The sequence below is a fragment of the Sinocyclocheilus grahami genome, unplaced genomic scaffold (assembly GCF_001515645.1).
Source record: "Sinocyclocheilus grahami isolate Dianchi unplaced genomic scaffold, SAMN03320097.WGS_v1.1 scaffold803.1, whole genome shotgun sequence".
Taxonomy (NCBI): domain Eukaryota; kingdom Metazoa; phylum Chordata; class Actinopteri; order Cypriniformes; family Cyprinidae; genus Sinocyclocheilus; species Sinocyclocheilus grahami.
The window spans coordinates 163,937-178,871 of NW_015505982.1; the positions used below are offsets into that span (position 1 = coordinate 163,937).

At 38.8% G+C, this 14,935-nt stretch overlaps 1 protein-coding gene across 1 annotated transcript in view; it reads left to right on the forward strand.

The window, feature by feature from the left end:
* LOC107562032 (protein NLRC3-like) overlaps positions 1-4,709 on the forward strand; it is a 73,378-nt gene extending 68,669 nt beyond the window's left edge. Inside the window, exons 5-6 of the mRNA XM_016246597.1 lie at positions 4,004-4,050; positions 4,132-4,709. Coding sequence (XP_016102083.1) covers positions 4,004-4,050; positions 4,132-4,709 — 625 coding nt within the window. The remainder of the gene's footprint in view (positions 1-4,003; positions 4,051-4,131) is intronic.
* Positions 4,710-14,935: the final 10,226 nt, after the last annotated feature.

Sequence of the window (14,935 nt, forward strand, 5' to 3'; positions counted from 1 at the left end):
TTATACATGCACAAATAGCTACATAACACACTAAAGAAAAGAAAAAAAATAGAAATCGCATCATATGACCCCTTTAAGGCCAGGATTTTTATCAAAAATATGATGTTTGGGGCAGGTTGGACATTGTATGTCTAAGTTAAAACAACTTCCTTTTTCATGGTGTTAATAGCATGCTTTTACACTTATGTTTAGACTTAAGTGTTGATAGCATGTTTTAGCGTTTTCTAGCATGTTTGGCATTTAATGGCATAATTTAATATGTTGCTGGGAGTACATTACAGTGTAAAACATGAAATGTGAAAAAATGCCAGCAGGTGGTGCTATGACTAACTGAATATTGGCATGTAGATGTCTTCAGGCCTGGACTCTTATCAAACATTTGAAGTTTGGGGCAGATTGGACATTGTATGCCTGAGTTACAACAACTTTCTCTTTCATGGTGTTATTACCATGCTTTAGCACAGAGCTAAGTGTTATTTTGTGTGGGTTCTCTAGTTCTCATTTTCTCATTTTGTCTCCCTCCCCTAAATAATTATTAGGGTTTTAAGTAGAGTTATCCTTTCCTGTTTAAGGGTTGCTTCAGTGGGAACATGGGTACTAGTGGTAATAGAGTGAGTTTCGTAGCTATACTCTGTATATCTCTAATGGCTTAGTGTATGGCCAAGAATAAATTCCCTAGCACCCATTGTTACTGTTTGTTAGGGGATGAGGCTGTTATACTGCTGAGGTCTACTGAAGCTGTTGGTCGCTATGAGATGAGGTGACTCCTTCGCTTTGTAGGGTGCCCTCCCTCCTGCATAGCCGGGGCTGCTGAGCAGAATGTGAATAACCCTTAGAAGTGGTGTAGTTGTGTGTAAGTCTGCGTTAATACACTTTCTGTAGGAATGGGTGAGTCAGTAGAGTTGGATGTTGGTGTTGTCTTTCTGACTCACTGTTGCCCCCCTCTAGCAGTGTGGCTGGAGGTGATATTGTCAGTTTAGGTACACACGTGGCAGCATGCTTTCTGGGGTTACTAGGAATGGATGGGTGGGTTGATAAAGCAAGAAATCTGAGTTGACTTTCCACTTTCTCTGTTGCTCCTCTCCAGCACTGTGGCTTGAGTAGATAGTGTAGATGTAGATACACCCATGCAGTATGCTTTGTGCAGGAATGTTGACAGAGTTGCAGTTGGTTTGCGAGAAATGGGATTATGACAGTTTAGAGAAATAGAAAAGCATAGTGTGTGCTTTTTTTTGTCACCCTCTTCAGCATTGGCTCGAGGTGGCTTTGTGGTGTCAGCATGGCTTCTTGGTAGAACCTTCTAAAAGACATTTCAACCATTAGAGGATCAGGGCTTTGGTGACTCACTTTTTCAGTTGTCCCATTCAGCCTTCACCTGGAGCTAGTAGTCGGAGTAGAATGTGTTGGCTTGCTTCCCTAAGGGCAGTGTAGATGTGCTGGGCAGTTATGGTGGTTGTATGCCTACAGGCATCCTATTTTCTGCCCCTCAAATCTATATTTGAGTATCAGTACAGAAGTAGGGTGGTTACTGCAGTTGCATGCCAGGGAGGGTGTCCTGTTGATGCCCTGCTGACACTGAAGGTGTGGCATGTTGGCACCTATACTATTTGCCGTAGTTCCAGCAGATGAGACCTATTGTGGTCTCTTGAGGGATTCCCTGCTGGTCTGCTAGGAAAGTGGCGGTAGAGGATGAGAATGTTGAGTCAGTGACACCCCATTTTCAGGATCCTCTAAAGTGGTCTTGCTTTTTCCTCTTAAGAGGACTAGGTCTAGTCCATCCAGTTCTGAAGACTGTATGCTTGTATATACGCTCCACTAAGTTAGGTTGCTTTTAAAGGGGTCATATGTTTTTTTAAAGATAATTATTTTGTGTATTTGGTGTAATATGTGTTTGCAGTACACAAGCCACGGTTAAGACAGCTGACTCCACTGTGATGTGACCCTGTCTCTCTCTCTCTCTCTCTTTCTCTCTCTTTCTCTCTCTCTCTTTCTCTCTCTCTCTCTCTCGCTCTTTCTCTCTCTCTCTCTCTCTCGCTCTCTCTCTCTCACACACACACACACGATGCGCAAAACTCCACATTTGAACAGTCAATAGCAAATACTTAAACTAATAACAAAGCAGTAGCTGATTCAGAAGCGCCAGATTGTCATATCAAAGTCAGAATTACCTTCTCTCCTAGGTCCACAAAACGGTTGTCCATAAAATGCATTGCTGTTCTGTTGTAAGTAATCTTAAAGATTCCTAAATGCATCTACTTTCGGAAGGCCAAATAAAGTGTTTTTGCTTTCGCCTAGAAACACACAGCGTCTCCCTGACATGGGAGCGTCTTCAACACTAACTGCAGTTACTGAAACCACGCCTTCTTTCTTTGTGTGCACATTTGGGCGGCATTATGCAAATATTTCCACATAGTGAGGTAGATATGTGGGGTGTGTTAGACAAGCCGTTTTAGGGGGGCGTGGCAGAGTCTTAACTTTGATAAAAAATATCTCTTTGGTTTTGAGACTTTAGTCTTTGCTACTTCAGGGATCTTATCTATGCACAATCAGCTTGTAACACTCCAAAGAGAAAGGAAAACTTGAAATCGCATCATATGACCCATGGCACAGTAGCCCGCTCTCTTCCAGTTGGAATGTTATTGGTGGATGTAGCTATAGCTGCAACCTCCCTAATTAGCTCTGCTCCTACATATATTTTGTTACTAGGACCAGGCCATTTAGCAGCTGATCTCAAGACTGGTTGTCCACTGAAGCTAAGCAGGGTTGACCCTGATCATTACATGGACAAAACTAGGGAAAATTTGGTTGCTGCTGGAAGATGTGTTAGTGAGGCCAGCAGGGGGTGCTCACCCTGTGGTCTGTGTGGGTCCTAGTGCCCCAGTATAGTGACGGAGACCACTATACTTTACAAAAGCACAGTCCTTCTGATGAGACGTTAAACCAAGTTCCGGACTCTCTGTTGTCATTAAAAACCCCATGTCACAGAGTAGGGGTGTGTCCTGGCCAAATTCCCTCCACTGGCCCATTTCAATTATAGCCTAATAATCCCCATTTCACTGAATTCAAAATCAATCTCTCTTCTTTCCTGGTGTGTGGTGAGCACACTGGCGCCATTGTACTATGGCTGTCATTGTATCATCCAGGTGGATGCTGCACACTGGTGGTGGATGAGGAGAGATACCCTCATATGTTTGTAAAGTGCCTTTGGTGTACAGTACTACATAGTATAGCGCTATATAAATGCCTCATTCATTCATCCAAAATTGCAATGGTCCCTGGCCAGAAGAACATAAGGGGGACTGTCTCTTGAGGACCTAAGTCTCTCTTGACTCAACTCTGTGTTAAGTTTCACAGCATGGGTGGGCAGGCATTTGGTCTGTATGGCACAGTGGATATTGGCATTACCATAGCATCAACATGACGCAGCATCTTATTTCTCGGTGCCTGAGAAGGGCATTCCAACTACTGTTAATAAATGTAATAATGGTAACACTTTAGAATAGGGAACAATTATTCACTATGACTTTTCCCTCAATACATTCCTAACTTGCTGCTTATTAATAGTTATTAAGGTAGTTGCTAAGTTTAGGCATTGGGTCGGATTAGGGATGTAGAATAAGGTAATGTAGAATAAGGCATTAATATGTGCTTAATTAGTACTAATAAATGGCTAATATTCTAGTAATATGCATGCTAATAAGCAACTAGTTAAGAGACCCTAAAATAAAGTGTTACCACAGTAACTTTAAATTTACTGTGGACAGTAGCCTAATCTACTGTGCAGGTGGAGAATTTGGGTGTGATTTAAAAAAAAAAAAAATTTTATGGTGTGACCATTTCTTTCTAGGACTGATGCAAAGAGGCTTAGTCATGCCTTTATTACATCTAGGCTTGATTACTTTAATTCACTTTTCTGCAGGTCTACTGGCAAAGTTATAAAGTGTGTGTGTGTGTGTGTGTGTGTGTCTGTCTGTCTGTCTGTCTGTCTGTCTGTGTTTTCTAGTGTGGGTCATAGAGGAGAGTTCATGATAACATCAAGGCTATGCAAATGTAAGTCCACAAACAGACACACAGTTTTCTTGTTTGTTGTTTAGTTGTTGTAAATGTGTCTCTTGTAATGTGTGTTCTTGTGTTCAGATGCCCGTGATCTCACACTGGATCCAAACACAGCAAACACTCGCCTCATTCTGTATGAAAAGAAAAGAAAGGTGAAACGTGTGGAAGAGCAGCAGACATATCCCGATCATCCAGAGAGATTTGATGTGCGTCCTCAGGTTATGTGTGTTGAGAGTCTGACTGAGCGCTGTTACTGGGAGGCTGAACGGAGTGGATCTGCTAAAATAGCAGTGACGTATAAAGGAATCAAGAAGAAAGGACTGAGTGATGACTGTTGGTTTGGATATAATGAGAAGTCCTGGAGTCTGTTCTGCTCTGGTAACAGGTTCATTGCCCGTCACAATAATAAGAAAACTGAAATATCTGCTCCTTCAGGCTCCTGTAAGAGAATAGGAGTGTATGTTGATGTGTTGGCTGGCACTCTGTCCTTCTACAGCGTCTCTGACACACTTACACACAAACTCACACACTTACACACATTCACACACACATTCACTGAACCCCTCTATGCTGGATTTACAGTTTATTCAAACTCTTCAGTGTATCTGCGTCGCATTAAAAAACACACGCATACTGCCTTTTTTGCTTTATGAGAACTTTGATGGCCAAACCTCGGTGGACCTACCTTCCTAATGCCTAACAGAGATGATAAAACTCAGAAATTGCTTTGATATGCAGAAGATGAATCTGGCTTAGATTTTTGTTTACACAATCATATTGATAATATTTTCGTGGTAAACAAGCATATTCACTCTCTTTCTGAAGTGTTCCTGCCAATGACATTATTTGATTTTGTAGGGCCTATACCTGCAGAGTGGTGTCCGATGTAACAGATTTAAGATTTATGACCTGTTTTAATTTTATAATCAAAGACCCAACTCTATGCATGTCCTGCTAGACCCCCTTTTCCATTAAAAATATTTTATTGGACTGTCCCGGTTTTGATGCAAGTAGAAAACTTTTTTATGATGTACGCTAACTCAGGGACTGAGTTTTACCAGAAAGGATTTTAGATTTTTTTTTATCATATATTAATTTGAGAAGAAATCTTGTATAATTGCAACTGCTGTATTTTTCGTGTTTGCTTTTTATTTTGTGATTATGTAACTCTTGTATTATTCCAACACAGTTTTGCCATGAAGTTAGCCTTAGATGCTGACATGGCAATAACAATAAACAACTACTTTGTTGTATAATCATGTAGGAAGGTATGTGTGACAAAGTGATGCGGACTGTGAAACTATATGCTGTGGATACTGAAGATGATTTTACATTACAGGACCCCTGTCTAATTTTTCCTGCCAAAAACTGGTGGTTGTTCTATAATCATGTTTGGATGTACATGGCAGAGTGGGACACCATGACTCCTGACATGAGGTTCCAGGTGTTTGAGGATCCCAGTAGAAAGGTTTTGTCTAACTGAATGCATGTTTACATGTATTGACAAAATGTTTAGATGTTGTGACATGTAGGATCAGTACAGTTCTGTAAAGGTGAAGTTGTTTCACCTAGACCAGGCGTTCCCAGCCCCACAAAATGCCTCTTAATTTCAACATTTACTACTACTGAGAGCACACCAGCAATGTCTGATGACAATGCAACACCCCTGGAGTCCCACCCACAAACTTATGACAACAGTTGGATTGGTTGGATAAATTTTGCATTAATATGGGGTATTACAACCTGACCTTCCTTACAACGCAGTATGGTAGTTCTAAAGCAATAGCTGGAGCTGCAGCCTACACCAGGATTGACAAAACGGATGGGTGCATCTGCTCTTCAAAATCATAAAGCAACCATTGTTGTCATTGTGGAACATGCCATCAGAAAAAAAATAAACTGAAAGAACTCTGCGAAGTCGATCATCCAAGCCAGATTAGACATTCATGCTTATATGAAGGTAGAGTGTATTTGACACAAACTTTGAGGAGTTTTGATGAACTTTGTTGAAGAGGATTACTGTAATGTAATCTGGTTAAACCAAAGCTAAACCCTGAGTCAGCATGATTTAAGGATCAATCCACAGAAGATTCAGGATTCAGTGGCCACTATTTTATGTGAACTATGTGACAAAGTTTACATTGTGGAGAAGCATCATGAAGTCAGAGAAAAATTTGTGGTTGATATCTGTGAACATTGTCTAGATACTGTCGACTGCTGGAAAAGCACCAAGTATAACACTATAACAATGTTCATAATAACCAGCAGACATTTAACATAACTTTAATTACAAAATAAACACCAAAGAGAAAGTAAGCGGTAACCTCTCACAAACGACTGCCTCATAAACATAAACAAAAGCACAACTAAAATGTCCCAGGCCTGGTCCTCTCTCGTCCTTCACTGTCATCACTCCTTCTTTTATCTTTCCGAAGCTCCTTCATGGGACTTGAGACCGGTATGTAGCGCAGGTGGAGCTCATTATCATTTACTCCACTTACCTCTCTCCACTCCCACTGATTTAGTTGATTTGTCAGCATATGCCGAGAGTGGGGTATAGGTCTCTATGGGTATGATTACATGGACATCAGTAATCTAATTATTTACCTTATTCTGAATAAGACAATATTATGATTAAGGTGTTTACGCAAGTTGTTTTTAGAATATTCCTTTCATGTTCCCGTTTTACATGTTATAGAACATAAATCAATTAATGGCACACGTCATTATGTCCCCACGTGACGCCATCAGACATTCCCTTCAGAATTTTACGTATCAACATACAGTTTGTCTTCGTTATGGTACCATATACAATTTGGGGTGTTTAATTTTACATTTTTCCAAAGCTTCAAGTGCAGTTAATTCTTTGTCATGCTACACGTGCAAACAGACAATGGCGCTGTTGAAGCCATGCTCTTTTGTTTGCCATCAAATGGTTGACCACTACCGTGTGTGTATCCTTTCGCAAAATGCGTCAAAAAGTCTTACATAACAGAAAAAAAGTGATTAAGGTGTTTACGTGTCTATACTGCACTTCAATAATGTGACTAAAATAGGAATACTCCACATGTATTAATGCAATTTGTGTTTACTTTGATTTATGACTTTAGCCGGATTAAGGTAATTAAAAATGTTTACACGGTAGATTCTTTGAGTATTGTCTTAATCGTGTTAAAATCAGAATATTGTTGTCCATGTAAGCATACTGTATGCATATATACTCTCCTGGCTGCAGGCTGTATGATTATGATGGAGATGTTATTGACAGTTGTTTTATGAGAATGAATTCCAAACAGTAGCATTTTTAGGCACCATGCACCAGGGGGGCCCCCACAGGATGCCATTTCCAATTAGAGGACACCCCATGGACCACTTGCTTAGTGCCCCCAAACCTTTAAACACTCCCCTGATTACAAACAAAAAATAAATAAATCAGTGTTACAGTACATATTTTTACTTCATTACTGTACTTAAGTACAGTAAGTTGTTGGGGTATTTTTATTTTGGGAAACGTATACTTAACTACATTCCAAAGCATAATATTGTAATTTTAACTCCAGTACATTTCTTAAAAACATATTGTTCCTCATTATTTTGAACTGGAGAAATCGTCACTTGCTCTGAGCAGCCATATCAGTGTCCGATTCATTAAAGATGATGATGCGATTTCAATTTTTCCTTTCTCTTTGGAGTGTTACAAGCTCTTGGTGCATAAAGAAGATCTGTAAAATTGCAAAGACTAAAGTCTCAAATCCAAAGAGATAGTCTTTATAAAAGTTAAGAGTCAGCCACACCTACCTAAAATGGCTCATTCTAACACGCCCCCACATGTCTACGTCACTATGTGGGAAGATTTGCATAACGCCGCCCAAATGTTCACACAAAGAAAGAAGGCGTAACTTTTATTCTCGCTGGAGTATTGTTGCCGCTTTCCGCCATGTCCTGAAGACGCTGTGTGCTTCGTTGTGAAAGCGAAACTACTTTGTTTGGTCTTCCAAAAGAGGACGATATCCACTTCTTCATGCCTAGAGCTGATCCCTGCTGGTTGCTGAGGGAATACATCAAATTAGTGCTGTGGATCGCCGGATCGGCTTTCACTGTGGACGAAGCCCGGGGTAATCACATGTGCTTGCCGTTCCTTCGTCGGATCTGCCGGCTGCGCCATTCTCAACCCTGCCGCCTCTGCTCACTCTATCCCAGCCTCAGCTCACGCTAAGCCGGGGCTTCCGCTAGGCCGCTGAAGACAGTATAAGTAATTAGAATCAGTAATTATGTCCCCACTGGATGCAACAAATGCCTCGTTTGTAATGGGTTTGAATGTTTTTGTCTCGTTGCTCCCGGCGGGACACGGCATCACAGTATGGTGAGGGGCGTAACATTTCCGTTTCACGCTTGAGGTATTCGGCCAATCACAACGCACACCTCGCTTTTTCAGACCGATGAGCTTTGTTAAAATTGACGCATTTCAAAAAGGCGGGGCATAGAGGAGAAACAATAATGTACAGTATGTGGAAAATGTGTTTTTTTACTTTAAACCGCATAAACACATTTCATTACACCAAATACACAAAACAATGTTCTTTTTAGCAGCATCATATGACCCCTTTAACAAGCTCGAAATATTAAATATATAATATTTGAATTCTAAATATTACATATTAAATCAATTCATAATTTAAAATTCAGTAATCCATGTTCATCTTCCCGACTTAACTTCCAAAATATTCAGTCTTTTTAAAAATACAATCTACAATGACATCCTTACAGTGCATCCGGAAAGTATTTACAATGCTTGACTTTTTCCCACATTTTATGTTACAGCCTTATTCCAAAATGGATCAAATTAATTATTTTCCTCAAAATTCTACAAACATACCCCATAATGACAATTTTAAAGAAGTTTGTTTGAAATCTTTGCAAATTTATAAAAAATAAATAAAAAATCACAAGTACATAAGTATTCTTGCATCCTGTTTCCACTGATCATCCTTGAGATGTTTCTACAACTTGGAGTCCACCTGCGGTAAATTCATTTGATTGGACATGATATAGAAAGGCACACACCTGTATATGTAAGGTCCCACTGTTAACAGTGCATGTCAGAGCACACACAAAGCCATGAAGTCCATGGAATTGTCTGTAGACCTCCGAGACAGGATTGCTAGAGCGGGCCACCCTGCCGAACTGAAAGATCGGGGGAGAAGGGCCTTAGTCAGGGAGGTGACCAAGAACCCGATGGTCACTCTGACAGAGCTCCAGCATTTCTCTGTGGAGAGATGAGAACCTACCAGAAAAACAACCATCTCTGCAGCACTCCACCAATCAGGCCTGTATGGTAGAGTGGCCAGACAGAAGTCAGTCCTCAGTGAAAGGCACATGATGGCCTGCCTGGAGTTTGCCAAAAGGCACCTGAAGGACTCTCAGATTGAACCCGATTGAACAGTTCTGGAGAGATCTGAACATGGCTGTGCACCAACACTCCCCATCCAACCTGATGGCGCTTGAGAGGTCCTGAAAAGAAGAATAGGAGGAACTGCCCAAAAATAGGTGTGCCGAGCTTGTAGCATCATACTCATAAAGACTTGAGGCTGTAATCGGTGCCAAAGGTGCTTCAACAAAGTATTGAGCAAAGGCTGTGAATACTTATGCACGTGTGTTTTTTTGTGTTTTTTATAAATTTGCAAAGATTTCAAACATACTTTTTTTTTTTTTTTTTTTTTCACGTTGTCATTATTGGGTGGTGTTTGTAGGATTTTGAGGAAAATTAATTTAATCCATTTTGGAATAAGGCAGTGAAAACTTTCCCGGATGCACTGCATAAAGTTCTCCTAATGAGGCTAAGTGAATGTTCTTCCTTTGTCATCTTGAAACATTGTGCCAATGTTTTATTGAGAACATTATATAATGTCACCTCAACAACATCCTCAAAATATTCTTAAAATGTTGCAGGTCAAACGTTCTAGCAGTAATACGTCACATTACAAGAACTTTTATAAAAATGTTTCATCACCTCTGGCCTCAATGATGTTCTTATGACGTTCTCTTAACGTGGCTGAGAGAATGTTCATCCTTTATCTTAAATCATTGTGCCAATGTTTTATTAACAACATTGTATATAATCTGTTACCTCAACAACATCCACAAAACATCCATAAAATGTTGCAGGTAAAATGTTCTAACTTTGTTTACACTTAACATTATAGGAACGTTATCTGAAATGAGAAACGTTCCTAAACCATTTTTTGAACATTACATGCAAATGTTTCCTCTAAAACATCAACCAAACCTGTAAGGAATGTTAGCCAAAGTTCTGAGAATGTTCCCTGCTAGTTGGGATATTTTCTAATGCCAAGATTGCACTCGTCTTAAAGGGGTCATATGATGCGATTTCAAGTTTTCCTTTCTCTTTGGAGTGTTACAAGCTGATTGTGCATAGATAAGATCCCTGAAGTAGCAAAGACTAAAGTCTCAAAACCAAAGAGATATTCTTTATCAAAGTTAAGACTCTGCCACGCCCCCCTAAAACGGCTCGTTCTAACACGCCCCCACATATCGGCTTTTTGCTTTTTGCATTCTCTTAAACTCATTATTTCCTCACTTTCTCTCTTCCTGCAACTTGTGTGAATGTGTGAATGCATGTGTTTATGTGTTTGACTAGTTTATATGTCTTAGATTTATCTAATAAAGCCTTATTTATATTGAAAAGATAAGTATCTTGTGTTTTGTGCTTACAAGTTAATGTATTAAACTGCCGAGCTTGTTACTGTGCTAATAAATAGTGTTTTCACTATACTTTGGATATTAATATACATTGCAGAATTTATGTCATACGAATTGTTATGAATCGCTGGCCGACTCAGTGATCAGCCGTAAAACTGTGATTCTGTCCAAATTCCCTATAAAATCATAAATGATTCCCTTTGAGCTAAATTGACCTGTTTCCCTTACATATCTATCTATCTATCTATCTATCTCTATCTATCTATCTATCTATCTATCTATCTCTCTCTCTGTCTGTCTGCCTGTATATACTGAACATGCATACAAGCCAAGTCAGAAAGTCAACTTTATTTCTAAAGTGCTTTATACAATAATCGATTGTTTCGCAACAGCTTCACAACAGTATCAAATTCACATTCTGCACATACTGTATATACAGTGTACAGGTATATGTGCATATGCTTGTACAGTATGTGCGAGTGCTATGACAAACTCCTGTGCTACACTGCACTCTGAACAAGCAAGACACACGAGAGTAGTATTTTACATTTTTCACATCTGTGTGTAGTTTGGCGTGTATGCGACTAATTATTTTATGTTTGTGTGTAGAGTTACTATGAAATATAAAATGTTTAGAGGAGTTAAAACAGTTTTCAAATAAGTGTTTGCTTTTGAAAGATGCGTGTGACATTGTGTATGTTGTGTGTGTTTTGTGCGAGTGCTATGACAAACTCCTGTGCTACACTGCACTCTGAACAAGCAAGACACACGAGAGTAGTATTTTACATTTTTCACATCTGTGTGTAGTTTGGCGTGTATGCGACTAATTATTTTATGTTTGTGTGTAGAGTTACTATGAAATATAAAATGTTTAGAGGAGTTAAAACAGTTTTCAAATAAGTGTTTGCTTTTGAAAGATGCGTGTGACATTGTGTATGTTGTGTGTGTTTTGTGGTTTTGTGTGTAGAGTTTTGAGAAATGGAGCCATAGCTTTAAAAATTTAAGCATTTTGAAAAAACTGAATACACCCTGCCATCTTTGAAACATTTTCTTATTTTTTCAAGACCGCAGAAATGTGTGCATGAATCCCAGCTGTCACTAAATTCAGCTGAATCGAAAACATAGTTGTCATGATTTCGCTGTGGAGCTTCATTTGTGATGTGATGAAGAGTTTGAAGTCTTGGCAGGTTATCTTTAGCTGCTGAATGCTGCTACTGAACACTGACCTCTTTTGCTGAGTTCTGGAGCAGAGCTTGTAGAGTCTCGTCAGTTCAGTCTGCAGATCTATCTGCTCTTCAGTTTGTCTGTTAATAGTTTTTAATCTCCTTCATTGATCAAACCGTTTGAATGCCCTGCCTGTCACATGACCTTACTTTGACATGTGTATGTGGATCTGTGCAGTGAAATCTCAGTAAAATCTCCGCCTGACTCTCACCTTCAGTCTCTCTGATAGATAGGTCTTCTTCTCAGTGTACACTGGTGAGAAGGACAACTGGTGTAGGTTTGGGAGGACACTTTCAACATTTGATACAAAATCTGACAAATGGCGCTGCCAGTGTAGAGGCTCGAAAAAACAGAATCAGTTGTGTACATGGATACACATCTATGTGGTGGCTGTCTCAAGAGCATCCTCATTTGGCCAAAAATGCAGTGGATACCGCAAATGAGGACATTGAGGATGTAGACGAGACTGTTAGTGGAAGTCTGGGAGTGAATCATCACCCAGGATACACACATAGCTGTGTGATCTCAATGACCAACTACTTGTGGACGTCCAAGAGAATACCAGAGGACTTTCCACTGCGTTTAACAAAGACAGAAAAACCCGTTCTGCACAACTTTGAGTCTGCAGAGTCAAACTGTCCTTACTGTCCAGGGCCCTGTCCTCCTGAACTGAACAATGCTTTTGTCAGAACGACACAAGCAACGGTTTATAGGATATTTTCGCAGAATAAAGGTAGGGCATTGTGCACAATTTTTACATGTAAGTCACTTAAAAATTGTGCATATATAAACAGTGAGATGCTAATAAATGTGTGTTGTTTATGGAAAGGAGTGCCCAGTCTGCAGAAATGTAGTTCATTTCCAGGACTACAATTCTGGATTTCATAATTACAACAACAGGGTTTCTTTCCATCCCATTATGTTGCTTTCTGACAACCAGCCTTTCGGTGAGTCTATGTACAAACTGATTACAACTGCAGGACATGTTTTACTAAAGCACATACAAAGACCTGAACAACACTCTCCTTTTTCTTTTTTATTGTATTGCTGTTGGACTGATGCTGCACACAATTGAGTCACATTCTGAGTATACAGTGCCACACAACTCCCTCAGAAAAGCTTTTTATCACCTCTGCGCTCTCAGGAAGTATTTCTACAGTTATTTCTGCTACTGCTGTGGACACCACCCATCTGTGGAAACAAACTGGAAAACTGCCTTTGAATCCGCAGCTGAGAATTAAACTAAAATCTAGTTTGGTAAAAAAAAAAATCCTGAAAACTAAAAATGTATTGGTAATTTAAAAAATCTATTGTTTTTGCCTATACATGTTCATTCATGTCTCTTTTTCTTTTTATTGAGTCCCGATGGCCTCTACTAAGGACATAGCATAACTTATGAACGAAATATCATTTTTTACATTTTTTTTTTGTTTCATTTTTTTATGCTCTAAACAATGTAAAGACATGAAAAAAACTATTTTTTTCCTAAAAATATTTTCTCGGGTCTTAAGAGGTTAATATTTGGCAACATTGTTATTCTAAATATATTATTAATCTTAATATTAATTTATAGTATTTGCAATAATGCAGTAATTTATTACATTAATTTCAATCAGCCGTTTATTTTTTAAGTACTTTAATTACGTACATGACACAATTTTAACCTTACAAATTGTAAGCAATTTTAAACACATTAGATGCATCCAGCAATTAATTTCGCAGCACACTGTCACACTCTGGCTTTGCTCCATGAATCTCTTTTTTGTTGAGAAAGAGAATACGTTTCCCATTTGAGCAACAAACAAGGTAACAACTTTGTAAGTTTCACACCACTGACAAGCACAAGCAGCAATAAGAAATAAAACAGTCATGTCAGCTGTTGCTATTAATAGTAATTCTCTGTCATTTTGCAACTTTAGGAGGCAATCTCCTGTATGCTGTGAAGAGGAAAGAAGGTGATGTGATTGCCAGATTTTCTCACTATATGCCATTTTGTTTCTGCGGGACCTGAAATCTGTTCATTTTCTCTTCAATTTCACATTGTTTGCCTTGTTTAACAATTAGATATACTTACAATAATTTGTGTTTGTTTAATTATGTTGTACTATAAGAATACAAGACTGTACAGATGAATAAGTCGGACAGATTTAAACATTTCACATTCCATTGTACCATATACTGTCATTGTACCTTTACTATGAAAAAAAAGTACACACACCATTCATAACATGTACACACACCATTCATAACTGTATCCTCTCGTCTTGTCTTTTAAAGATAACACTCTGAATAATTTTTTTCTCTCTTTTTTTTTCCTGCTTAAAAATATCTGAAATGGTTGTTCATGTGTCCTATGTCTGTTTTAAAGGATGAAAAGTTCAAATCCAAAATGGTTTTGATGGCAGTTCATCAACAGGAAGGTCCTATGTGATAAGAGAGGCACGCTACAACTGTACTCTGTACAGTCTACATTTTAGACCAAGAGCAGGGGAGACCCACTGTAAAAAAAAAAAATAAAAAAAATGTTCTAGGCCCTGTCTCCAACTTTTCATATTCCTCTAGTCCAGTTGTTGAAGTTGAATAATTTCATTGACATTCAACATTTTCTGTAAAGATTGTTATTGAAATATTAATTTATATACATGTTTATGCATATTTATAGGAATGTATTTATAAAAAGTTATGGAAATATCACTTATTTTCACCATAGAAATGTATACAAACTGCAGTATACTAAATATAGAGAACTATTTGGATTTTTTTATTAAAGGAAATCATTAGTGAAGTACTGAAAAACTAATAAACATTAGTTTTTAATTATATGTGTATATATAGAAAAGGATGCGACTTGTGGTGTCCCATACTTGGAATTTGTGCTCTGCATTTAACCCATCCAAGTGCACACACACAGCAGTGAGTTGTGAACAAACACGCG